General features: G+C 41.4%; 1 protein-coding gene and 1 long non-coding RNA gene across 2 annotated transcripts in view; one reads left to right on the forward strand and one right to left on the reverse strand.

Moving 5' to 3' along the window:
- The window catches only part of LOC117511393 (matrix metalloproteinase-16-like), a 542,347-nt gene that overhangs the window by 505,484 nt on the left and 9,479 nt on the right, over positions 1 to 27,384 (forward strand). Inside the window, 1 exon segment of the mRNA XM_034171438.1 lies at positions 11,557 to 11,672. Coding sequence (XP_034027329.1) covers positions 11,557 to 11,672 — 116 coding nt within the window.
- On the reverse strand, positions 627 to 18,528 carry LOC117511408. The gene is made up of 3 exons (XR_004560949.1): positions 18,449 to 18,528; positions 14,128 to 14,130; positions 627 to 640 (listed from the first exon to the last, which is right to left on the reverse strand). It is a non-coding gene; the product is annotated as an uncharacterized LOC117511408 (long non-coding RNA).

The following is a 27,384-nucleotide window of genomic DNA, read 5'->3' on the forward strand; positions in this document are numbered from 1 at the left end:
CCCACACAGACATGGGAAGAACATGCAAACTCCAACCAGAAAGGGCGGGAAGCGATCCCATGACCTTCTTGCTGTGAGGCAATACAATGGGGTTTAAGGTGCGTTTACACATAACCAAGACGCGTTACGAATGTAATTTTCTGTCATTCGTGACACATTCCTGACATTCTTTTTTTTTAATACTTATTTTTTATTGGAGTTTTTGCAGTAACAAACAAACAAACATGTGGGTCACTGTTTACATTTAGTTTACATTTTATGTGTATTCTAACCATTTTTTCCAGCATTTTAAAAAGACATGTCCTTGAAGTCTAAGAGAAAAGGTCAGTTTCTCCATAATGTAGATTTCTTCGATAATGTCCAGCCAGTGATTAAGACTTGGAGGGTCGGGTTTAGTCCAGTTCCTTGTGATAGCTTTTTTCAATGCAACTGACAAAACTTTAAAAAGGTACATGTCCTCTTTCTGAAAAACCTCTTCTGTTAGAAGGCCGAGGAGATAGATTTGGGGATCCCTGGGAATTGCATATGACAAAATAGTTTGTGTTATTTGAAATACATTGTCCCAGAAAGGTTTTAATTTTGTACATGTCCAAAAATGTGAGTGATTGGCATTTGAGTGACCACATTGTCTCCAACACGGCTGAACAAACCCTTGTACTTTAGCTGTAATTTGAGGAGTAATGAAGAATCGCATGAGGCACTTCCACCCAAATTCCCTCCACCTTTGGAGCTTGTTGTGGTTTGTTGTGTTGCACATCTTAAGCCAATCACCCTCTAACAGGACAATGCTGAGTTCTTCTTCCCATTTAGATTTCATATAAAATGTGTTGTTACCTTTTGTTTTTGCAGCCCTTTATAAAGTTTGGATACTGTTTTACCTGGTAAAAGTTTATAAGCGTCTGTGAATACTTTCAAAAAAACATTATTTGTGCTGGGGTCATCAGATTTAATTTCAACATTATAAAAATGACGAACCTGCAGATATCTGAATAAGTCTGAATTATTCAAATTAAATTCTACTTTTCAATTTTCCGAAAGATTACTTTTAAATCTTTTGGAAAATTGAAAGTAGAATTTAATTTGGAATTTAATTTTTCCCTCAATAAATGTACACAGAGCTGATAAACCTTTTTCTTTCCAAGTTGAGAATGTGGAGTCCAACTTGCCTGGTTGAAACCGTGAAAAGAAGGAGGGCCAGACCAAAATGCCGACTATCTTCGACAAATTATATTTTCTGATTATTCTATGCCATATAAATAAAGTGTTCTTTACAGTACAGTTTTTGCTATTTGGCTTGTTCATATTGTCTCCCAATAATGCCATTCGTGGTATAGGCTCTAAATCTATCTCAATTTGTTTCCTTCCTGTTTCAAATTCAGGAGAACACCAACATGCTATATGTCTTAATTGGGCTGCAAAATAATATTCTTTCAGATTAGGAACAGCCAAGCCACCACTTTCTTTACATATTTGGAGTGTTTTAAGTTTAACCCTTGGTCTGGCACCTGCCCATATAAAACGTGAAATTAATTTGTTCCAAGTGTTAAAATGTGAGTCTGGGATTATAATGGGCAGTGCCATAAAAAAATGTAAAAAATCTTGTTAAAATATTAAACTTCACTATCTCAGTTCTTGAACCAAAATCCAATGTAAGTGATGACCATCGACTAATGTCCTTCTGTATCGAGTCAATTATTTTATTAAAATTTAAGGAAAAGAGATGATCAAATTCCTGTGTGATGAACACACCTAAATATTTTAACTGTTTGTGTCCCATTTTAGTTTGTATTGTTGTCTTATTAGATTACTTGGTTGATAGTCGATGGTCAAGACTTGGGTCTTAGTAATATTTAAGTGATAACCTGACAAACGTCCAAACTTTTTTAAAACTGACATAAGTTTTGGAATTGTTTCATTAGGATTCTGTAGGTAAGTGATAATATCATCAGCAAACAGGGCTATTACATGCTTAGTGTTGGCTATTGTGATACCTTGAATTTCATCATTTTGTCGTATTTCCTGAGCCAGAGGCTCAATAAATAAAGCAAAGAGGGAGGGGCTGAGCCCACAACCCTGACGATTTCCCCTATACAATTGAAAACTAGATGTCAGATGACCATTAATTTTGATTCTAGCTACTGGATTGTTATAAAGCATCTGGATACAAGTGATAAATGTACTGTTAAATCCAAGTCGTTCCAGTACTTTGTATAAAAAAGGCCAGCTGACCCGATCGAAGGCCTTCTCTGCGTCTAGGCTTACTAAGGCCATGTTCAGTTTCTGTTTCTTTGCTTCCTCAATAATATGCAGTGTTCGTCTTATGCTATCATGTGTTTGTCGACCTTTTATGAATCCTGTCTGTCTTCGTGCATAACCTCCAGTAAATTAGTTCTCTAGTCTTTGGACATAATATGGGTAAACAATTGTAGTCTACATTCAAAATTGAGATGGGGCGGTAGGATTCGCAATATTCTTTGTTTTTACCTTCTTTGGGTATGACAGATATGATTGCCTCTCTCCAGGATGGGGGTGTTTCAGCTCTGTCTAATGTCCAATTAAATGATTTTAGCAATAAAGGTGCAAGGTCTTGTTTAAATAATTTATACCACTCATTAGGGTATCCATCACTGCCAGGCATTTTAGAGTTTTTAAGATGGCCAATTGCAATATCTAATTCTTTTCTAGTAATGGGGGCGGTTAGGACTTCATTTTGCGTTATTCCTAGTGAAGGCAAATCTAGTTGAGATAAGTAATGAGTGATATCACTATCGGTCACTGGAGAGGGGCTTGAGTACAATTTTTCATAATATTTTTCAAAGATAGTATGTATTTGCTTTATGTCATGAGTCAATTTACCTGAGGAGGGGTCCCCTGATCGAGGACTGCATGTTTTTGTTCTTGTGTCCGAAGACGTCTCGCAAATATTTTTGTTGCTTTGGGCCTGATTCATAGTAGGTTTGTTTACAGAATCTTAACCGTTTTTCTACTTCTTCCTGGACTAAATCATTTATTTGGTGTTTAGTGTGTTTTATTTTATCTAACAATTTTTTGTCACTATTGTGTATTAATTCGAGTTCGAGATTTCTTAATTTTTTTTCCAAATTGTCGTATGTTTCTCTACTCACCTTCTGTAAATAGGATGTCCTTGAAATGAGTTTCCCCCTCAACACTGCTTTAACTGTATCCCACACCATAGTTGGGCTCACTTGACCATTGTCATTAACCTCTATACATTCTGCTATTTCCTTTTTTATTTCTTTTACTATGGCTTCTTTATTGAGTATCCCAATATTTAATCTCCACAGAGTAACCTTTGGTATGTTAGACAGTTGCAATGACAGGTAGACAATGTGGTGGTCTGATATATCAGATGTGCCAATTGAGCACTCCTTCACTCTGTGGATATCAACATTATTTAACAAAAGAAATCAAGTCTTGAGTGCACTTTATGTGTGTGGGAGTAATGAGTTAAAAAACCTTTTCTTTAGGGTTTCAGGTCTCTCCAGATGTCGCATAGCCCAAGTCGTGTCAAGTTTTGACACGACTTGTAACGCGGCATCACATTTCACTGCGCGCCACAACGAATCAGTTTTCTGTCACATGGGCACAATTAAACTCGGCTCCAAATGTCGTTCCATGGTTCCTGCTGAAGCTCCTCAGGACACTCCTGCAGGTGTTCCACCTGCTTTGTAACCGATGAGGGCTGAGAGGGAACGAGTCTCTGAGCCAGAGGAACCAGAGGAGCGAGACTCACATGCAGCCAGACATCTCTGCACCTCCTCCAGTCCGGCTGAGGAAGAAGCATGCGCACAATTAAACCCTGCTGCACTGCATTCAGTTTGATTGCTGACACCAAGATCGGCTAAAAGTCTAATTTCAGTGCTCTTCAGCGCACTCCTGCAGGTGTTCCACCTGCTGCATGTGCCTGATGTTTGGGAAAATGCGCGAGATGGGACCCGCATGAAGCCACACATCTGGCTCTGTCCGTCTCCTCCTCCTCCTCTCTGCGCCACTCCATGGCACAGAGCCCAACTACGCATGCAGTCACAAAGTTCTTCTGAAAAACTGGAGCGATCTGAATTCGGTTGGATGAATATGGGGGGTGTGTGTGAGACAATTCACCTCGTTCACAACGGGACCGAACTAACGATGTGCTGTTACGCGCAATAGCGTGCAACAATGTGGAACCCTATTCTTGACCGTGCGTAATGGTTCCTGATAATTCTCCAGCAACACATGCCATTAATCGTAACGTGTGGTAACAGGTTGCAGCAGTTCCTGAGGACACCTGACGCCTCTGCCCTGAATAATCACATTCGTGATCAGCGGCCAAGAATGTGTACTTTGTGGCATTCGTGACTTGTCGTCGTTATGTGTAAACGCAGCATTAGCATTAAACAGCCCAAAGTCTTACCATTCTGTGTCTGTCTATAGTAATTTCTGTAGTATGAAAACAGCTGTTTTTAACTTCCATGATACTGTAAACACAGTTAACCAACAAAAGAAGAAGGGGAAAAAAAGGAAAAAGAAAACATTGTTAGCTAACATGCCAGGAGCAGAATGGATAAATTTTTAGTGTGTAAATTTACCAGTGAGAAGACAGAGTTTGGGGCAACCAAAAAAATGAGAAAGTAGAGGACGTTCTTCTTTTACTCGTCTCCACGATGCATCCCCACATCAATCTCCTGTGTGCATCAAAGACCCAGACTCATTGCTCACACTAAACAAGAAGGGAGACTAGATGAGAGACTAATATGTATAAAAGTTTAATTAATATTATTTATGTTAAAACGTGTTAGTTACATCAAAGACGTTTTAAAAACACACAGAGAAGTTAAATGTTAAAAAACAATGTTTAAAATATGATAAAAATGTAAAATAGAAGAATAGAAAGTTTTTAAAAACACATTAAAATGTTTGAAAAGGGTATAAAATGTGAAAGAATAGTAAGTTCTTTAAAAATATGTTTAAAGTGTTTACAAAGGCTGTAAAATGTGTAAATGCATAGACAGTTCCTTAAAAACACATAAATATATTTAAGATGTGTTTAACGTGTAAAAGAATAAAAAGAAACAGACAAAGATGTTGAAAATGTGTGTATGTGTGTAGATGGGGGGCAGCTAACTGATCATCTGCAGAGGAATGGTCTATTTGAAGAGTTTCAGTCAGGGTTTAGAATTCATCATAGTACAGAAACAGCATTAGTGAAGGTTACAAATGATCTTCTTATGGCCTCAGACAGTGGACTCATCTCTGTGCTTGTTCTGTTAGACCTCAGTGCTGCTTTTGATACTGTTGACCATAAAATTTTATTACAGAGATTAGAGCATGCCATAGGTATTAAAGGTACGGCGCTGCGGTGGTTTGAATCATATTTATCTAATAGATTACAATTTGTTCATGTAAATGGGGAATCTTCTTCACAGACTAAGGTTAATTATGGAGTTCCACAAGGTTCTGTGCTAGGACCAATTTTATTCACTTTATACATGCTTCCCTTAGGCAGTATTATTAGACAGCATTGCTTAAATTTTCATTGTTACGCAGATGATACGCAGCTTATCTATCCATGAAGCAAGAGGGACACACACCAATTAGCTAAACTGCAGGATTGTCTTATAGACATAAAGACATGGATGACCTCTAATTTCCTGCTTTAAACTCAGATAAAACTGAAGTTATTGTACTTGGCCCCACAAATCTTAGAAACATGGTGTCTAACCAGATCCTTACTCTGGATGGCATTACCCTGACCTCTAGTAATACTGTGAGAAATCTTGGAGTCATTTTTGATCAGGATATGTCATTCAATGCGCATATTAAACAAATATGTAGGACTGCTTTTTTGCATTTGCGCAATATCTCTAAAATTAGAGAGGTCTTGTCTCAGAGTGATGCTGAAAAACTAATTCATGCATTTATTTCCTCTAGGCTGGACTATTGTTATTCATTATTATCAGGTTGTCCTAAAAGTTCCCTGAAAAGCCTTCAGTTAATTCAAAATGCTGCAGCTAGAGTACTGACAGGGACTAGAAGGAGAGCACATATCTCACCCATGTTGGCCTCTCTTCATTGGCTTCCTGTTAATTCTAGAATAGAATTTAAAATTCTTCTTCTTACTTATAAGGTTTTGAATAATCAGGTCCCATCTCATCTTAGGGACCTCATAGTACCATATCACCCCAATAGAGCGCTTCACTCTCAGACTGCAGGCTTACTTGTAGTTCCTAGGGTTTGTAAGAGTAGAATGGGAGGCAGAGCCTTCAGCTTTCAGGCTCCTCTCCTCTGGAACCAGCTCCCAATTCGGAACAGGGAGACAGACACCCTCTCTACTTTTAAGATTAGGCTTAAAACTTTCCTTTTTGCTAAAGCTTATAGTTAGGGCTGGATCAGGTGACCCTGAACCATCCCTTAGTTATGCTGCTATAGACTTAGACTGCTGGGGGGTTCCCATGATGCACTGAGTGTTTCTTTCTCTTTTTGCTCTGTATGCGCCACTCTGCATTTAATCATTAGTGATTGATCTCTGCTCCCCTCCACAGCATGTCTTTTTCCTGGTTCTCTCCCTCAGCCCCAAACAGTCCCAGCAGAAGACTGCCCCTCCCTGAGCCTGGTTCTGCTGGAGTTTCTTCCTGTTAAAATGGAGTTTTTCCTTCCACTGTCGCCAAGTGCTTGCTCACAGGGGTTCGTTTTGACAGTTGGGGTTTTTCTGTAATTATTGTATGGCTTTGCCTTGCAATATGAAGCGCCTTGGGGCAACCTGTTTGTTGTGATTTGGCGCTATATAAATGAAATTGATTTGATTTTGATTTGATTTGTTCTCTGACGGGGAGCTCACTCTGCCACACTTTGAAAATCCCTGGTTTAAGCTATTATAAACACATCAAGTCATGAAAAATTGGAGGAGTCGTTGCTTGACGGCTGTTTGTCAGAGTCGTGGCCCTGCTAGCAGTATCTGCTAGCTGCTGGTTTCTCTACCCCGTCTAGTCGCATGTTTGTTCTTTCTGAGTATTTTATTTGAAATATCTGAGATAATATGACTTGCTGTGAAGTTAATTGTATGAATGGCAGATCAAATATGCCATTACTCCATTTCTGTTGAGTGAAATTCTAGTATTGCTTAATATATATGCTTTCACCCTTAGTAGCAGGTTAGCACTAATTAGCACGTATCTTCATGACATTAGATTTACTGATGGTGCAGCCATCAGTGAATCTAATGCAAACGCAGTATGCTGGGCAGCTGGTCATACATTAAATGTTTGACAATCTATTATGAAAACCAAGGCTAAGTCTGCAAAAACGTGCATAATCAAATACCTTAAACTAATGTTAGCCAGACGTCTGTGCTGCTAAGTCCAAAGTGTCATTTTAAATCCAAACAAAACAGTGTGATTCTTAATGGTATCTGCGTGAATATTTTTCAGCCAACACCTTAAATCGGTTGCTGTGCTGTGCCTGAATCAGGGTTGCTAGATGGTGCATCGAGGGCCACATTTGATGGGGTTCCTTTTGTGTGGTCACGCTTTGCCAGGGTATCTGGGGGGAAAAAAGAAAATCTGCCGGTAATTATATATACACATTAAAATGGGGGCTGGATTAAATAAGTTGAGTTCATCTTACACTCTCTACAACACGAATCACGGGATGGTTATACGAGGTCTGTTAGAAAAGTATCCGACCTTTTTTTTTTTTTTAAAAACCATATGGATTTGAATCACGTGTGATTGCATCAGCCAAGCTTGAACCTTCGTGCGCATGCGTGAGTTTTTCACGCCTGTCGGTTGCGTCATTTGCCTGTGAGCAGGCTTTGTGTGAGCGGTGGTCCACCCCTCTCGTCGGATTTTTATTGCGAATAAATGTCTGAAAGATTTGGAGCTTTGCTGCATCAATTTTTTCCTGAAACTGTGAGAGACCTCCAGGTGGTAACCATTCGGAAAATTAATATGGCTTTGAGGGACGATTTTATGGGGATTACAAAGATTAAGGAGTGCTCCAGCCGGTTTAAAGACTGCCCACAGCTGCTGAGAGCGCGCCGCGCTCCGAGCGCCGATCGACAGACTCAAACCCCGCTGAAACAACCAGATCATTTCCAACGTGAAGGCTTTGTTGATCCGGGATGTTGTCTGACTTACACAAAAATGGCAGGAGACGTGGACATCAGTACTTTTTCGGCACATTCCACTGTTACAGGAGTTTTTTTCATGGAAAGAAAAGCGGAGGGATGCGCCACCGTGCCGCTCATGCCGCGGCACAAAACCACCTCCGTGTTGGTCTCACAGGATGGCTTTCAGACAGCTGTCGGTGGGTTTTCAGTCGTGTGACTAACCGAGAAATTGTGGATGAGCCAGGACATGCCAGAACATGTCCTGTGAGGCTTCATCACGGCGTTGCTTTGCGCCATGCGGCACCGCCGCGACGCGCGGAATTCCTCTGCTCCTCTTTCCATAACAAAAACTCTTGTAACAGTGGAATGTCCGTTCATTTCCAAACTGAACGCTGTGTTTTATCCGGGACGTCCTCTGACTAGCACAGGAATTGCGGAAGACGTGGACATCAGCACTTTTTCGGCACATTGAGACAGATGTGCGGAGGAATTCCGTGCGTTGCGGGGAGCTGCATGGCGCAAAGCAGCGCCGTGATGAAGCCTCACAGGACATGTTCTGGCATGTCGAGGCTCATCCACAATTTCTCGGTTAGTCAACACGACTGAAAACCCACCAACAGCCGTCTGAAAGCCATCTGAAAGCCGTCCTGTGAGACCAACACGGAGATGGTTTTGTGCCGCGCCATGAGCGGCACGGTGGTGCATCCGTCCGCTTTTCTTTCCATGAAAAAAACTCCTGTAACAGTGGAATGTGCCGAAAAAGTACTGATGTTCACGTCTCCTGCCATTTTTGTGAAAGTCAGACGACGTCCCGGATCAACAAAGCCTTCATGTTGGAATTGATCTGGTTGTTTCAGTGGGGTTTGAGCCTGTCGATCGGCGCTCGGAACGCGGCGCGCTCTCAGCAGCTGTGGGCGGTCTTTAAACCGGCTGGAGCACTCCTTAATCTTTGTAATCCCCATAAAATCGTCCCTCAAAGCCATTTTAATTTTCCGAATGGTTACCACTTGGAGGTTTCTCACAGTTTCTGGAAAAAATTGATGCAGCAAAGCTCCAAATCGTTCAGACATTTATTCGCAATAAAAATCCGACGAGAGGGGTGGACCACTGCTCACACAAAGCCTGCTCACAGGCAAATGATGCAACCGACAGGTTTGAAAAAACTCACGCATGCACACGAAGGTTCAAGCTTTGCTGATGCAATCACACGTGATTCAAATCCATATGGTTTTTGAAAAAAATAAAAAGGTCGGATACTTTTCTAACAGACCTCGTATATGATGCTGTGGAATGCTTTTTGATTTTTGTTTATTTTTTGGTACCTGACTGTATATTTCACTTATTTTATTTCTTTGATTATTTTTATTTTTAATCTCCTTGAATACATAAAAAAAAAACTGAAAATTTGACATTGGATTTTTATTTATTTATTTATTTTTTACCCAGAGATTAGATCAGTATACTACTCTGTAAGATTTTACATTTTCATAGTGTATTTTTTAGTTAATTATATTGTGCACTGTTTGGGCAATTTAAAGGAAAAATCATCTCAGCATTTGGAATAGTCTCATATTCAAACACTGGTTAAAATCAACCTTTATACACTCAACAAAAATATAAACGCAACACTTTTGGTTTTGCTCCCATTTTGTATGAGATGAACTTTTTCCACATACACTTTTTCCACATACACAATATCACCATTTCCCTCAAATATTGTTCACAAACAAGTCTAAATCTGTGATAGTGAGCACTTCTCCTTTGCTGAGATAATCCATCCCACCTCACAGGTGTGCCATACCAAGATGCTGATTAGACACCATGATTAGTGCACAGGTGTGCCTTAGACTGTCCACAATAAAAGGCCACTCTGAAAGGTGCAGTTTTGTTTTATTGGGGAGGATACCAGTCAGTATCTGGTGTGACATTTGCCATTTGCCTCATGCAGTGCAACACATCTCCTTCGCATAGAGTTGATCAGGTTGTCAATTGTGGCCTGTGGAATGTTGGTCCACTCCTCTTCAATGGCTGTGCGAAGTTGCTGGATATTGGCAGGAACTGGTACACACTGTTGTATACGCCGGTCCAGAGCATCCCAAACATGCTCAATGGGTGACATGTCCAGTGAGTATGCCGGCCATGCAAGAACTGGGACATTTTCAGCTTCCAAGAATTGTGTACAGATCCTTGCAACATGGGGCCGTGCATTATCCTGCTGCAACATGAGGTGATGTTCTTGGATGTATGGCACAACAATGGGCCTCAGGATCTCGTCACGGTATCTCTGTGCATTCAAAATGCCATCAATAAAATGCACCTGTGTTCTTCGTCCCTAACAGACGCCTGCCCATACCATAACCCCACCGCCACCATGGACCACTCGATCCACAACATTGACATCAGAAAACCGCTCACCCACACGACGCCACACACGCTGTCTGCCATCTGCCCTGAACAGTGTGAACCGGGATTCATCCGTGAAGAGAACACCTCTCTAACGTGCCAAACGCCAGTGAATGTGAGCATTTGCCCACTAAAGTCGGTTACGACGACGAACTAGAGTCAGGTCGAGACCCCGATGAGGACGACGAGCATGCAGATGAGCTTCCCTGAGACGGTTTCTGACAGTTTGTGCAGAAATTCTTTGGTTATGCAAACCGATTGTTTCAGCAGCTGTCCGAGTGGCTGGTCTCATGCGATCTTGGAGGTGAACATGCTGGATGTGGAGGTCCTGGGCTGGTGTGGTTACACATGGTCTGCGGTTGTGAGGCTGGTTGGATGTACTGCCAAATTCTCTAAAACGCCTTTGGAGACGGCTTATGGTAGAGAAATGAACATTCAATACACGAGCAACAGCTCTGGTTGACATTCCTGCTGTCAGCATGCCAACTGCACGCTCCCTCAAATATTGCGACATCTGTGGCATTGTGCTGTGTGATAAAACTGCACCTTTCAGAGTGGCCTTTTATTGTGGGCAGTCTAAGGCACACCTGTGCACTAATCATGGTGTCTAATCAGCATCTTGGTATGGCACACCTGTAAGGTGGGATGGATTATCTCAGCAAAGGAGAAATGCTCACTATCACAGACTTAGACTGGTTTGTGAACAATATTTGAGGGAAATGGTGATATTGTGTATGTGGAAAAAGTTTTAGATCTTTGAGTTCATCTCATACAAAATGGGAGCAAAACCAAAAGTGTTGCGTTTATATTTTTGTTGAGTGTATGTCACCTGAAACTCTATTGGATTCAGTTCAGATAAACTCTGACTGTTACCATAAGGAATCTCAAGTCAGACCTGAAGTGATTCCAAGGTAGCATCAAGATACTGAATAAGAAGACAAAATTATCACTTGCTGTTTTCAATGTCGTCTTGACACAATTTCTTTGCTTTTGTGCATTAAAGGTTCCTTGCCTTACCTATTTTGTCTTCATTTGATCCTGTTTAGGTACTGGCGCTACAATGAGGAAATGAGAACCATGGACCCAGGCTATCCAAAGCCCATTACAGTATGGAGAGGTGTGCCTGATTCGCCACAGGGGGCCTTTGTCGACAAAGCCAACGGTACGATTTGTCCTGTCCAGTGCTCTTATGTGGCAGTAACAGTATAGTTCAACTGCTAGGTCGTACTGAATTGAGCCAGTCAGTGACACAGATCATATATTAGGTAAACCATTTTTACAATTTACCCCATTGTATGGCAAGCTTTCTATACATGAAATATTTGAGGACCTATAGTGGGGAAAAAAATCAGTTTTTGAAACTCAAATATAAAATTCAAAAGCTCATATTGCCCAAATCAAATCAGTTTTATTTAGATAGCGCCAAATCACAACAACAGTTACCCCAAGGTGCTTTATATTGCAAGGCAAAAGCCATACAATAATCACAGAAAAACCCCAACGGTCAAAACAACCCCCTATGAGCAAGCACTTGGCGAAAGTAGGAAGGAAAAACTCCCTTTTAACAGGAAGAAACTTCCAGCAGAACCAGGCTCCGGGAGGGGCAGTCTTCTGCTGGGACTGGTTGGGGCTGAGGGGAGAGAATCAGGAAAAAGACATGCTGTGGAAGACAGCAGAGATCAATCACTAATGATTAAATGCAGAGTGGTGCATACAGAGCAAAAAGAGAAAGAAACACTCAGTGCATCATGGGAATCCCCCAGCAGTCTAAATCTATAGCAGCATAACTAAGGGATGGTTCAGGGTCACCTGATCCAGCCCTAACTATAAGCTTTAGCAAAAAGGAAAGTTTTAAGCCTAATCTTAAAAGTAGAGAGGGTGTCTGTCTCCCTGATCCGAATTGGGAGCTGCTCCCACAGGAGAGGAGCCTGAAAGCTGAAGGCTCTGCCTCCCATTCTACTCTTACAAACCCTAGGAAATACAAGTAAGCCTGCAGTCTGAGAGCGAAGCGCTCTATTGGGGTGATATGGTACTTAGAGGTCCCTAAGCTAAGATGGGACCTGATTATTCAAAACCTTATAAGTAAGAAGAATAATTTTAAATTCTATTCTAGAATTAACAGGAAGCCAGTAAAGAGAGGCCAATATGGGTGAAATGTGCTCTCTCCTTCTAGTCCCCGTCAGTACTCTAGCTGCAGCATTTTGAATTAACTGAAGGCTTTTCAGGGAACTTTTAGGACAATCTGATATTAATGAATTACAATAGTCCAGCCTAGAGGAAATAAATGCATGAATTAGTTTTTCAGCATCACTCTGAGACAAGACCTTTCTAATTTTAGAGATATTGGTGCAAATGTAAAAAAGCAGTCCTACATATTTGCGTAATATGCGCATTGAAGGACATGTCCTGATCAAAATTGACTCCAAGATTTCTCACAGCATTACTAGAGGTCAGGGTAATGCCATCCAGAGTAAGGATCTGGTTAGACACCATGTTTCTAAGATTTGTGGGGCCAAGTACAATAACTTCAGTTTTATCTGAGTTTAAAAGCAGGAAATTAGAGGTCATCCATGTCTTGCCTGCAGTTTAACTAATTGGTGTGTGTCCTCTGGCTTCATGGATAGATAAAGCTGGGTATCATGAGCTGGCCCAGAAACTAATTGTTTGTTTAGTTGTTCCACATTTGTTCTATTTCAGCTATATAAGCTCAGTTTGGACAGGGCTCTTAAACCAAAATGATGGGGTTATCAGTGGCCACTCATTCCTGTATAAGGCAATCATCCCTCACCAGGGATTGGGTGGTGGGATTTATCATCCTGTCATGCCTCCAACAGCTCACTCATTGGCTGGTCAGACAGCGTGAAGAGTAAAAATCTTTTGGCAATTGGATGCATAGTGTCAGGTGGGTTTGGGCCGGGTTTAGCAGAGCCTTGTGTGGATAAATGAGGGCAGGTGGTGCTGAACACTCAGGCCATCTGTTGGGTGGATCAGCCGCCTGATATGCTGTCAGGCATGTTTGCCAGTGAGGCCGGGTAGAGCGGACATCAATTGACGCATGAAGGGTGGATCACTATGCAAGGGAATGATGTGTTTGTATGTGTTGTGCAGCATATGCTTATGTGTGTCAAGTGCAGACATTCCCGCTTGTCTTGTGTAAGTATGCTAGCTTACTTTTTTTTGGTGGGTCGTTTGCAGGGACTGTCAAGTGGCATGCTCATAGCATTGACCCAGATAACCCAGTGTAATTGGGTGTGCTGCTGCTGAAGAAGATGATGATAGTGTGCATGAGGCAGCACAATTCCAAGAAGCATCCTAAGGGCTGCATTGACCCGCCTCTAACCCGGCACAACTCAGTGTCACCTCTCATCACTCGTTATCGCTTACTGTTCATTCTTATCTCAGTAATGTATGTTTCTCTTCAGCAACCCTAACTATCTGTTTCCTTCATCTGGATCTGTCTGCATGTGGATAAGCTTTTTTTTTTTCCTGCCCCACTTCTGCATCTAATGTATGAGAAAAGTGTGGCTGAAGCTCTGGCCAGTCTGATGAAGAAATGAACTTCCAGGGAGCACTTGTGTTTTTGCCGTTAATTGTGGCGCTCAGCTGAGCTTGCAGACAGACTTTGAAGGGTGATGTTTTGTGGGAAGCCTGGGTGTCACTGCCCTCACAGCCAAATCCAACTCATACTGTGATTGGTCTGTTTTTAAGGGCCAAACCGTGCATGTGGAGAAGCAACCGTCAGTTTGACTAATCCTCATCACAGGATGTTTTTGTATTGGCAGACAGTCTGATGGGCACCAAAAACCGTTTAAAAAATGTAAGCAAAATAAGGACTTACAGACAGTAATTTTGCATGTATCCTCAGTATTCTGGCTGTTTAAAATCCACTGTTTTTACAGGCGTGTCTTCACACATGCCTGTACATTAATACAGAAAAGCAGCACTTATGGACTTCAGTAAAGACCTATGTTAGTTAAAGGAGAATCCTGGGAAACTGCAACCTAAGATTTGTTTTTAGATATTGTTGTGGGGGTTGGGGGGAGTGAAATTTGTCAAAATAAGAAAAAATGATGCAGGCCAATTTCGGCATGCGGGCGGGGAAGATAAACTAATGTTGTTTTTATGGTGCTTTGCCGTATTTTCTGGAGTATGTCACACCTGTTACAAAAAGGCCTCTTGAAGAGGAAAAACCCATATACGGTATTAGTTTCACCGGAGTGTAAGTCGCACCTTTTTTCAGTATTATCAGCTCGTTAATTTGGGATTTTTGTGCATTTAGTCTGTTATTAGTAAGTCCCTTTGGGACTTACTGTTTCCGAGGGTATATAACGGGAAAAATTAAATGAGAATTTCTCTGCAATAATTGTGGAAGAGCTGGTTCTGATTTAGAAACAGCACATCTACAATTTATTCATCAGCCTCTGTTGAAGACATTTAAAAATGTCAGTCATGACTGCTGGGACTGTTGTGGGCAAGAAAAGAGAATCGTCCGCTGTTTATAATTCATGCAGTAGTTTTTTTTTCATTCTTCATAAGAATGCCATTTCTGTGGAACAGTGCACAAAGGTTCTCTGATGTGGACTGTGGGAGAACTTTTCCCATAACCGCATTCTCCTGCTGGAGAACTTGCGGCAGGACTCAGGCTGTGGGAAAAGTTCTTGGGGGAAAAGTTCTCCTGCAGTGTGCCGCGCAGCAAGTGCTGCAGGCGTGAGTTTTGTAGGGGGATTGGGGCCATTATCCCTTAGAAAATGTTTAAATGTATAACTCTCTCAAACACTATTGCCTGCATTTTGAGGGCCAAATTTTGTGAAGTAGTATTAATATGTTGCATAACTAGACAGTCAGGTAACATCTCAAAAAACGGTTTTAATAACACTAACCCCATCACATCCGATCAAATCAAATCGAAATATTCAATTCTGAGTCTTAAGAATCGGAATCGAATCGATTCTTGAAATTTGAATAGACACCCAGCCCTAAATATAAGTCAAGTGATGAGGTAAGACTCAACTCCCCCTGATCACTTGACTTGTAATCACTTACTGGAACGCAGCAGCAGCACCTGGTGCTTCCTGTTGTACTGTGTGGCTCTGACGCAAACCTGTGACCTTAGGAGACACTAGATGTCTTTGGTTCTCGGGTCTCTTGGAAGGATTCTTGTGTACCATGGGAAGGACTTTGTCTCAAATGAGTGGTTACTTAGGGAGTGTGAGGGAGTGACAGCTCCAACTCTCTGGGCATGATCCAGCATGCAGGTGTTGAGGACCGCAACAGCTGGAGAACGTCAGGGGACGCCTACGTTCCATCTGACTGCAGCAGATAGACATGACTTTTGAGAGGTGGGGATGGACCAGTTGTCTGCCTGGATGGTTGCCATCCAGGACCCATGGCGGTTCGATACTGTGGGGATATGGTGACATTCAGCGCTAATGCACACTGTCAAACCTGAGACTCGAGTCATTTGCAACTCTGCCACAGATCTTCTCAACATGTGAGTGGAAATCTACAGCATTTCCTTCCTCATTCCCCCCCAAGATATGTGTGTGCACAAATAATAAATAGCAAGAAACAAGAGCCTGGGAATCCAGCCAGGCTGTCATCCTGAAGATAAGTTGGACACAGTATATATATGTTTTAGCAACCATTTCAGGGACACTGACTCAGAGGAGGAAGCAAAGGTTATTGTCAACCCAAACAAGCATTTCACATTTCAGCAACTTATTTATTTATGTACTTTTTGGAAATGCTGTTTCATTATATTTTGTCACCATATGCACGAGTGTTCTCACACTCCAATACAGAGGAATAAGTGTATGTTGCTTCACTCTGGGGCATCAAAAAATGACCCCCGACTTAGTGTGAAGGTGAATAAATGCCTAATGTTGGGTCTTGAAAAGCACCACAGCAGCTTGTTCCAATACTGCATTGTTGTGCGATATTGCAGTAGCTGTGAGCTTTGACTCCTGGGTCGTCCTGTTTTCTCTTGTTTGACCAGATAGAATTTGTCCTGAGAGACAGTCTGAGACATCTCATCCGAACAATCAAAAACTGTATCAGTGGCTCAACAGCAGAAACAGGCTTTTGAACAATCTGAGGTTCAGTGTTTTTAACGGCAGTGAGGTCACTTCTGTCGCACTTCAGTTTGTATTATCAGTTATCAAGTTGTTCACCAATGAATATGGCTTTATACACCCTGAAGAAAACCATGCACCCTGAGGCCGATTTTATCATATACCTATAAATGATAAATGTTGTATGGTTTTCTGAAGGGTGTAAAAAGCCATATTCATTGGTAAAACAACTTGATAATGATTTTATCATATACCTATAAATGATACATGTTGTATGGTTTTCTGAAGGGTGTAAAAAGCCATATTCATTGATGAACAACTTGATAACAATTTTATCATATACAGTGGTCCCTCGTTTATCGCTGGAGTTACATTCTAAAAATAACCCGCGATAGATGAAATCCGCGAAGTATTCAACGTTATTTTTTACAATTATTATAGATTTTTTAAGGCTGTAAAACCCCTCACTACACACTTTATACACTTTTCTCAAACAGGCATTAACATTTTCTCACTTTTCTCTCCTGTGTAAACACTCAAAGTTCAAACCTTAGTAGAAAAAAAATAGAACGTTTTCCTATAAATAATTATGATGGCTTTTAGAACTAACGAATTTAATTTTAACGATCAACCTACGAGGTTGGACACGTAAGAAATTATTAATAGTGACTCACCAGCATTTCACAGTTCCTCTGACCGCGCCTCTTCGTCGTGGCGCCGCTCTGCTATCCGGATTGGCTGATTACTCGGGTGGTATGAAAATATTACCTGTCTGCGAAAAGGGTGTATTGCTATTCATTCTTTAGTGTTTTTTCCAATCATATTGGTGTATCATTTATAGGTATATGATAAGATGTATTATTTTTTCCTGGTGCTCACAACAGCAGTTGAATTAGTATTTAGTTAAGATGTTGTATTACCTGAAATCACATTCAGTGCTGTTGGCCACAAGGTCAGACTCAAACAAACGTGGTTTTTTGTTGTTGTTTTGTTTTTTGTTGGATGCAAGTCAGGCGAGTTCTCTTGATGTTTCAAGTGTTTAATAAAATTTATTGGGAGGAAGGAGGTTGGGCAGGAAATTGTCACGTGGTGATCACCAGGAAAATGTTGGTACAATTGGGTTTAAGACATTTTCACGACATCACTTACAATATTGTTTTTTTGGGTTTTTTTTGTAACATTAGTTATTTAGGGAATAACCCTGTTGTGCTAACGGGTCGCCGGTAAAGCTCAATTTGTGACCGTATAACCAGCATGAACGTCTGCAAATCATCAGACACAAGGGAGTTATTCCCATTTGAATCCAATTCCATCGTTTGCATGGATTATTTTTCTGTAGGTAATTTGGTTGGCGAGGCTTACCGTCGAGGCAGCATCGGTCAGGACCCGGAGTAATCCATCAAATGTGAAAATCCATCAACTGTGAAATGGTAATTCTGTATCAGACTCCACATCAATACTTTAGTATGGTACCTTAAATTCACACATTTCGGCAGCAGCGGTGGTATGATATCTGCGTAGCAGCGTGCACAGCCAGTGTTCTGTCAAGATGTGTGTCGCATAAATCAACAGTTCCCTGTCCCGACAAATTGAGCATGCGCATTTGAGCGGAGGGCTGGCCTCTCAACAGGAATGACATCTTGTCAGAACACCGGTCAAGGCGCGGAGTAATACATCCAAATGTGAAACGGACGAATATTTTGCCACCGTTACCCCAATATTATACGGTCTGAAATCTCAAACAATTAACCAGTCAGATTTGCGGACAAAATGTAATTGGATTAAAATGCTAATTAGATCACCCTCCATTAACAGTAAGAGAGATGTTAATAATAATAATAAAAGAATCATAATAACAATATAAGACCCCGTTCACACTGGGGTTTGCAATCCATCTTAAGATAGATTCAATCTGGATTGCTTTCTAGCCAGATAGTGTTCAGACTTGTTTTTCAACTATGGTGCATGTTACAAGGCCATGTTCAGACTGGTGTTTGCAATACAGCTTGAGCTACATCATACACCAGACTGGAACGTTTGGGTTCTATGCTATTTTGCACAGAATATAAACATCCTACATGCATGTCTGAATTCAGTTCATTCATACGTGCACACATGGTGTGCTGCCAATGAGGAATAATGGACAGCTTGATGGATTACAACCCAATTCCAATTAAGTTGGGACATTGTGTAAATGTAAATAAAAACAGAATACAATGATTTGCAAATCCTCTTCAACCTATATTCAGTTGAATACACCACAAAGACAAGATATTTAATGTTCAAACTGATAAATTTTATTGTTTTTTTTTGCAAATATTTGCTCATTTTGAAATGGATGCCTGCAACATGTTCCACAAAAGCTGCGACAGTGGTATGTTTACCACTGTGTTACATCACCTTTCCTTCTAACAACACTCAATAAGCATTTGGGAACTGAGGACACTAATTGTGAGTGTCATGATTGGGTATAAAAGGAGCATCCCCAAAAGGCTCAGCCATTCACAAGCAAAGATGGGGCGAGGATCACCACTTTGTAAACAGCTGCATGAAATAATAGTCCAACAGTTTAAGAACAATGTTTCTCAACATTCAATTGCAAGGAATTTAGGAATGCCATCATCTGCAGTCCATAATATAATCAGAAGATTCAGAGAATCTGGAGAACTTTCTATACTTAAGCGGCAACGCCAAAAACCAACATTGAATGCCCGTGACCTTCGATCCCTCAGGTGGTACTGCATTAAAAACCAACATGATTATGTAAAGGATCTTACCGCATGGGCTCAGGAACACTTCAGAAAACCATTGTCAGTTAACACAGTTCGGCGCTACATCTACAAGTGCAAGTTAAAACTCTACCATGCAAAGTGAAAGCCATACATCAATAACATCCAGAAATGCCGCTGCCTTCTCTGAACATGAGCTCATTTGAAATGGACAGATGCAAAGTGGAAAAGTGTGCTGTGGTCTGATGAGTCCACATTTCAAATTGTTTTTGGAAATCATGGACGTTGTGTTCTCCGGACAAAAGAGGAAAAAGACCATTCAGATTGTTACCAGCGCAAAGTTCAAAAGCCAGCATCTGTGATGGTATGGGGGTGTGTTAGTGCCCATGGCATGGGCAACTTACACATCTATGATGGCACCATCAATGCTGAAAGGTACATCCAGGTTTTGGAGCAACACATGCTGCCATCCAAGCAACGTCTTTTTCAGGGAGGTCCCTGCTTATTTCAGCAAGACAATGCCAAGCCACATTCTGCACGTTACAACAGCGTGTCTTTGTAGAAAAAGAGTGCAGGTACTAGACTGCCCTGCCTGCAGTCCAGACCTGTCGCCCATTGAAAATGTGTGGCGCATTACGAAGTGAAAAATACAACAATGGAGACCCCGGACTATTGAACAACTGAAGTCATACATCAAGTAAGAATGGGGAAAAAATTCCACCTACAAAGCTTCAACAATTAGTGTCCTCAGTTCCAAAATGCTTATTGAGTGTTGTTAGAAGGAAAGGTGATGTAACACAGTGGTAAACATACCACTGTCCCAGCTTTTTTGAAACCTGTTGCAGGCATCCTTTTCAAAATGAGCAAATATTTGCACAAAACCAACAAAGTCTATCAGTTTGAACATTACATATCTTGTCTTTGTGGTGTATTCAATTCAATATAGGTAGAAGAGGATTTGCAAATCATTGTATTCTGTTTTTATTTACATTTTACACAATGTCCCAACTTCATTGGAATTGGGGTTGTATTTAATTGCAGAGAGTCGACTCCTTCAAACAGGTAAATGTGAATTTGTGTGATATTTCAGAAAGGAATTAATTTACAACCTCACAGAAGTTACATTTTTAAGGTCACCTCATCAGTCTGTGGTCTGTCACTGCAGATAACATCAATTCAGCTGTGACAGGCTTTCTGACGCCAACATCAGAATCAAAATCAAATTTATTGCCAAGTAAGTTCTCACATACAAAAAATTTGATCTTGTGTCCATTCCAAAAAACAGGATTACCAAATAAACCAGGCTTATGTTATTAGTCTGGCTTATTTTCCATTTAGCCAGACTAATGAAATAAGATTGTCTTATTTGGTAATCCTGTTTTATGGAACGGAGACCAGGTGTCATTGGTGCATAAACAGCAATAAAAGAAAAGGAAAAAAAAACTTTTTTAAAAGAGCCAAGTAGACAAATGGGCAAAACTAAGTTTAGTGTCAAATAGATATAATGGAATGGGGCTGTGCAGGCGTGCAGATGAACAGTGCAGGGATGATCTGTACTTTGTGGGAGTGGGTGGGGGGCGGGTAAACAGGGGTCTCTGGCATTATTTATAAGTCTAGCTGTGGACCGAAAGAAGCTGTTTGTGTGTCCTGAGGTTTTATCCTGATGGACCTCAGCCGTCTGCCAGAGGAGAGGGTAACATAAAGTTTGTGTCCTGAGTGAGAGGGATCGACCACTATCTTCCTTGCTCCCCTCAGAGCCCTGGAGGTGTACAGTTCCTGAAGGGATGGTAGATTGCAGTTGATCACATTCTCTCCTGCGTGGATGATACGCTGCAGTTTGTTACTGTCCTTAGCAGTGGCAGCAGTGAACCAGACAGTGATGGAGGAGGAGATGATGGACTCAGTGTTGGCAGTGTAGAAGTTCACCATCATTGTTTTTGGCAGGTTGAACTTCCTTCGCTGCCAGAGAAAATACATCCTCTGTTGTGCTCTCTTGATGAGAGAGCTGATGTTCAGCTCCCACTTGAGGTCCTCGGTGATGGTGATCCCCAGGTAACGGAAGGACTCTATGATGGCGACTGGGGAGTTGCACAGGTTGATGGGGTTGGCCGGGACTGGATTCTTCCTGAAGTCAGCAACCATCTCCACTGTTTTGAGGGCTTCAGATTGTTCTGTTTGCACCAGGACACCAGGTGATCGATCTCTGGTCTGTAGACAGACTTGTCCACATCAGAGTCCAATGAGGGTTGCATCGTCCGCGAACTTCAGGAGCGAGTACGGGTGTGAGTGTATGCGTCTGTGCGCACACGTGTCTGTGTGGTGGCACCACAGAAAAAGAAGTTTGTTGAACACCTTACTGGAGAAAACAGAGTGGACAGATGTAGTTTGAAGTCATAGTCCCAAGATAGCCGGATTCAAGCCACATTTGCATTCAGCTGCAGTGAATTCATCTTAAATCTAGCTCATCTGGCTCAACCTCCGAGAGTTGGTTGAAAAGAATCCATCTTAAGTTGGATTGGCACCATCCACATTCAGCAAAAAAACCTCAGTCTGAATAGGGTCTAAAAGTAATCACTTTATTTGTGTAGCACCTTCAAGAATCCATCATAATAAAAAGTTTAACTTTATGAACAGAAATATTTGAAATGTAGACATTAAAAATTACCCAATTGCAAACAAAGTAACCAGTACATCAGTGATATTAAGAAATTAAGAGTATAGGATTAAAACCAAACACGGATGGCAACTGACTGTACCCAACCCCCCCCAAGCGTCATGAATGGCGTCCGAGTGTGTGTTGTTTGGCCCCCCAAGGACCACAAATAGCATCCGAGTGTGTTGTGTGGCCCTCCCAGTGACACGAATGGTGTCTGAGTGTGTCATGTGGCTCCCAAAGTGACACGAATGGCATCCGAGTGTGTCGTGCAGCAGTCGGGTTGTATTCTGGTGTTCTTGCAGTCTCTCTCAGTGGTTTTTGTGCTGTGTTCTGGCCACATTCTGCCGATTTCTGGATATTCGTTTGGTGTTCCCGGCCCATTCGACCTGGATTCGGGTGCTGCTGCACTCTGACTTTGCCCAATCCATTCGGGCCGGCTTTGTGCCACATTCTGGGTATTCAGGCGGTGCTCGGACGCCATTCGTTTGCGCCTGCCCAAATGTCTATCGCTCCCGACTGCAGCTCGAATTTATCAGGTTTGGCCCATTTGACCTGATTCGGCCTGTTTCCCCCAACTTCATGTTATGTGTGAAGGGTCCTTAAGGAATATAATACAACACCAGTCTACAAGACTGTACAAGACCACAAATAACTCACCTAATACAGCAATCATAGATCAAAGTTCAGTGGAATCATACCATCCATTGTCAGCAGACAAATTATTGTACAGTGTGTTTTGCTTGTATGCATGCAGACACTGTGCTGATTCTAATGGTTCATTCACTTTTTATTATATTTCAGCAACAGAGGGGTCAAATCAAGAGGGACATTTTGAAAACAGTTGTTGCCATAATAAGGCTCCAGTTAGAACGGAAGTGATGTGTTCCTTTTGATACTCATTCCAGAACATTATTCTGAAAGACAGGTGTTAAAGATGTTTCGAGTTTGCCATCACTAATTTGCAGTAACAATAAAACATTTTGGTGTCGACCCCACCCACGCATTCTGTTCATTCTTTAATTCTGGCTTGACTTTGCCATTCTGTTGTTTTGTTATGTATTTTTGCACATACTGGGCATCACATTTTCTCCCTGTGGTTGGTATCTGTGTGGTACCGATGAGTACACTACATGTCCAGTATTTAATAGGTGACAGGCTAACTATATTTTTGTTCAGCCACAGGTCAGATTAGGTTTGGGAACATGCCCTGGTGCCACGCGTTGCTGCATCCACTACATCACAGATCCACCATCAGTCCTGGATGGCAGCTACCAAGTCAAACAGCCAATCCAGTTCAACCACACTCACTCATCTTCAACCGCTTATCCGGGATTGGGTCGCAGAGGCAAACTTTCCTTTGCCGGGCCACATTGACCACCTCTGACTGGGGGATCCCGAGGTGTTCCCAGTCCAGTGTAGAGATAGAATCTCTCCACCTAGTTCTGGGTCTTCCCCGTGGTCTCCTCCCAGATGGATGTGCCTAGAGCATCACCCTAGAGAAGCGCCCTGTGGGCATCCTTACCAGATGCTCGAACCACCACAGCTGGCTCCTCTCAGTGTGAAGGAGGAGCGGCTCTACTCCAAGCTCCTCACGGATGACCGTGTTTCTCACCTTATCTCTATGGGAGACACCAGCCACCCTCCTGAGGAAGCCCATTTCAACCACTAGTACCTGCAATCTAGTTCTTTTGGTCATGACCCAGCCCTCATGACCTTAAGTGAGAGTAGGAATTAAGATTGACCAGTAGATCGAGAGTTTCCCCTTTTGGCTCAGCTCCCTTTTCATCACAGCAGTACGGTAGAGCACATACAATACCGTCCCTGCTGCGCTGATTCTCCAGCCAATCTCACAACCCATTGCCCCCTCACTCATGAATAAGACCTTGAGGTACTTGAACTCCTTCACTTGGGGCAAGACCTCATTCCCTACCCAGAGTAGGCAATCCATCAGTTTCCTGCTGAGAACCATGGCCTTATATTGTATTTAGAGGTGCTGATCCTCATCATAGCCGCTTTACACTCAGCTGTGAACTGACCTAATGAGTGCTGGAGGTCACAGGCCAGTGAAGCCAATTAAGCCAGTTCAACCACAACTGTTCCTCATTTACCGTAATCCATCCAGCAACATGCCTACAGGATATTACATTGGCAAAACAAAGTTGATTTTCTACTTCATCTGGCACATGTGCCATGAAGGGCCGAGACACTGCAGGTTTTCCTTACCACCAATCACCTCAGCAGGTGATTTCATTCATGATCAAGTGTCTCAGCAGGTGATTTCATTGATGATAAGGTTTTTATGTTCAGGGTAGAAGCTCATCAGCAAACGACCCACTGAGGTGATTGGTTGCAAGGAAAACCTGCAGTGTCTCGGCCCTCGGTGCCCACCCCAACCTTACTAACCCCCAGAGCAACAGTGGTAAGGAAAAACTCCCTCTGAGGAAGAAACCTCAAGCAGACCAGACTCAAAGGGGTGAGCCTCTGCTTGGGCCATGCTACAGACATAAATTACAGAACAATTCACAAAACGAATATACAGGAAATGCTGTTGGTGTACATACACTGTTACCATTTCACGGAATAAAAAAGGACACGTTAAAAACAGTTAGCAATCTGACATTTAAATCACCATTGGGACACAGAGTAAACCCACATCTTGAAAGCGTAGACCTCAGGCAGATACATTATGTTCAACAGTTTTAACTAAATAAGGAGATTATAAAAATTTATAATTAATATACTCACAGCAAAACCTTAAAATCTGCTCACACATGTACAGAAAGCAATGCTCCAAATGTGAAAATATAACTCAATACTAAAATACACTCTGCCGTATAAGCAGTCTTTTTTATCATTTGCAGTTGTTTGATTGGTATCCCAGTGCAAAGTAAACACACACACATATATATATATTATACAAATAATGAATGTTTGACTTCAATGGTACGAATATTTCATGAGGTGAAAGCTGGAACATACCATTCAACTCAGAGAAGCCCAGTTGAATGGTGTGTTCTAGCTTTCACCGAATTAAATATTTGTTCCATTGAAAGAATGTAAAAACATTCATTATTTGTTTTATATAATGGCTAAAATAGATCCTTGTCATTTGATATTTTATTAATTTATAAACAATAGAAAAGGGACTTACATTTTGGTGTTCCACTGTGACGTGTAGTCCAGTGATGCTGTGCACTGACTTTGGACTTCCATAAAAAACACTTTGTGTAGTTCCAGAAATCATGTCAGCGTTTCATGTGAACAGGTCTTCATGCATCCAGACGGCTTAAAGCAGAGTGGATTTTTTGTGTGTGTGTGTGTGTGTGTGTGTGTGTGTGTGTGTGTGTGTGTGTGTGTGTGTGTGTGTGTGTGTGTGTGTGTGTGTGTGTGTGTGTGTGTGTGTGTGTGTGTGTGTGTGTGTGTGTGTGCGCGCACAAGCATGTGCACACGAGCGATCATGTGTGTGCACGTGCACGAGGACAGGCACATGTGTGTGTACAGAGTGCAATGGTATCAAACGTATGGAACCAAATTTGCACACTAAATAAAACCAAGCTGCACTCTAAATGCAATGCAACGCAAATGGGATGAATTAATCCATTTTATGTGACATACAAAGCACCAATCAAATGACAAGGATCCACTCAGCCGTGTGTGTTATTTATTTATTGTTTGTTTATTTATTGTTTATTTATTGTTACACATTTATTGTTACACATTTATTGTTATTTACATTAATTATTAAGATGCTGTTGTCTCACGTACAATTTGTACATGTTCAATAAAGCCCCTCATTCAATCATAAGCAAAATTTATATTTTAACGGCATCTGCAGGAGGGCATGCATGTGCACATACATGAGCTTTTGACAAGAGCGGAAGTTAGCTTTGAGTTAGCAGAAGTTTGTGTGCATGCTGACGTCCGCAAAATGTTTTATAAATCAGTCTAGAGGTGTTTGTCAGGTTACAAAACAGTGTTTCAGTTTTAGAAATGTTTATTTTTCGCTAGCTTTTACATATGAATGTTTTCCTCCCGGTTCTTTTTGTAATATACTGCCCCTTACAAAGAACGTAATCAATATATTCCTCAATTTGGCTTAAAGCAGAGTGGATTTTTGTGTGTGTGTGTGTGTGTGTGTGTGTGTGTGTGTGTGTGTGTGTGTGTGTGTGTGTGTGTGTGTGTGTGTGTGTGTGTGTGTGTGTGTGTGTGTGTGTGTGTGTGTGTGTGTGTTACAAGAATTAGCAGCGTCAATTAGCTCAATCAAATCATCGTGTCGTTGTCCCCTGCTCGCAACACGTGCAGCCGGCTCGGTCGACTGTGTACTTCCTCATTGCAGCGAAAAAAAATCATGTCAGAAATGAGTCCAGGTTTTCTTTCTTTCTTCCTGCTAACAGCCTCCAGACAGCACAGTGTGTGTGCAGTGGTGGGCACAAATAACCAAAAAATTAACTTGGATAACAGATAATCAGATAACTGAAAAGTTATCTTCGATAAACATAAAACAATAAACCTCCCAAAAATATATCGGAAGTTACAGATAACCGATAACAGATAAATTCCAATATTATCTCTGGCACATTTACAACTACTAGTAAAACAAATTTAATAGCTTCTAATAATATTAAAAATCAGTGGTGGGCACAGATAACCAAAAAATTAACTTCGATAACAGATAATAAGATAACTGAAAAGTTATCTTCGATAAAGATAAACCGATAAATCACCCAAAAATGTATCGGAAGTTACAGATAATCGATAACCGATAAATTCCGGTGTTGTCTATGGGACATTTGCAGTTACTAAAGAGCTGAAATTGATTTTTAACACAATCGCTTTTGAAAGCATCAAAATCGGTAAAAGACCTAAAGAATAAGCAAGAATGTTTGACCATGCTGCCCCCTGCAGGAAGCAGCACAGACAAATCCTGAGAGCACCCACAAAATCAACTCTTGACTAATCATAATCATTTTTCTTTCAACATTCTGCCCCTGCTGGAAGCTCTTGTTTACAACAGTGCTCCCACCACAGAGAGACACAGAGAGCAGCCATAAGACCAGCTCCCTATCAATTTCAACACTCAGGTCAGGCGGAGGTCTTGAAAAATAAAGTCATACTAACTTATGGTTTTTTGAAAATACTGATAGAATAACTCCATTAATGTCAATTCTGTCATTTGTACAAAGTTAAAATATAACATATATCTTTTAATGTTGAATAAGGCACTAATTTTGAGGTTTTGTAACAAACACAGACCGCAAAGCATTCTGGGTAAAAGTGCTAAACAGTGATTGGTTCAGTAATCCATTATGTAAACCAACACGTTAATGTGACGTGTGTCGTGTGTTGGTTTAAAGATAAATGTGCTTTTGTAAAATATTCCATTTTTATTTGTAAAAACAGGCATTTTTATGGAGCCCT

The sequence above is a fragment of the Thalassophryne amazonica genome, chromosome 1 (genome assembly GCF_902500255.1).
Source record: "Thalassophryne amazonica chromosome 1, fThaAma1.1, whole genome shotgun sequence".
Taxonomy (NCBI): domain Eukaryota; kingdom Metazoa; phylum Chordata; class Actinopteri; order Batrachoidiformes; family Batrachoididae; genus Thalassophryne; species Thalassophryne amazonica.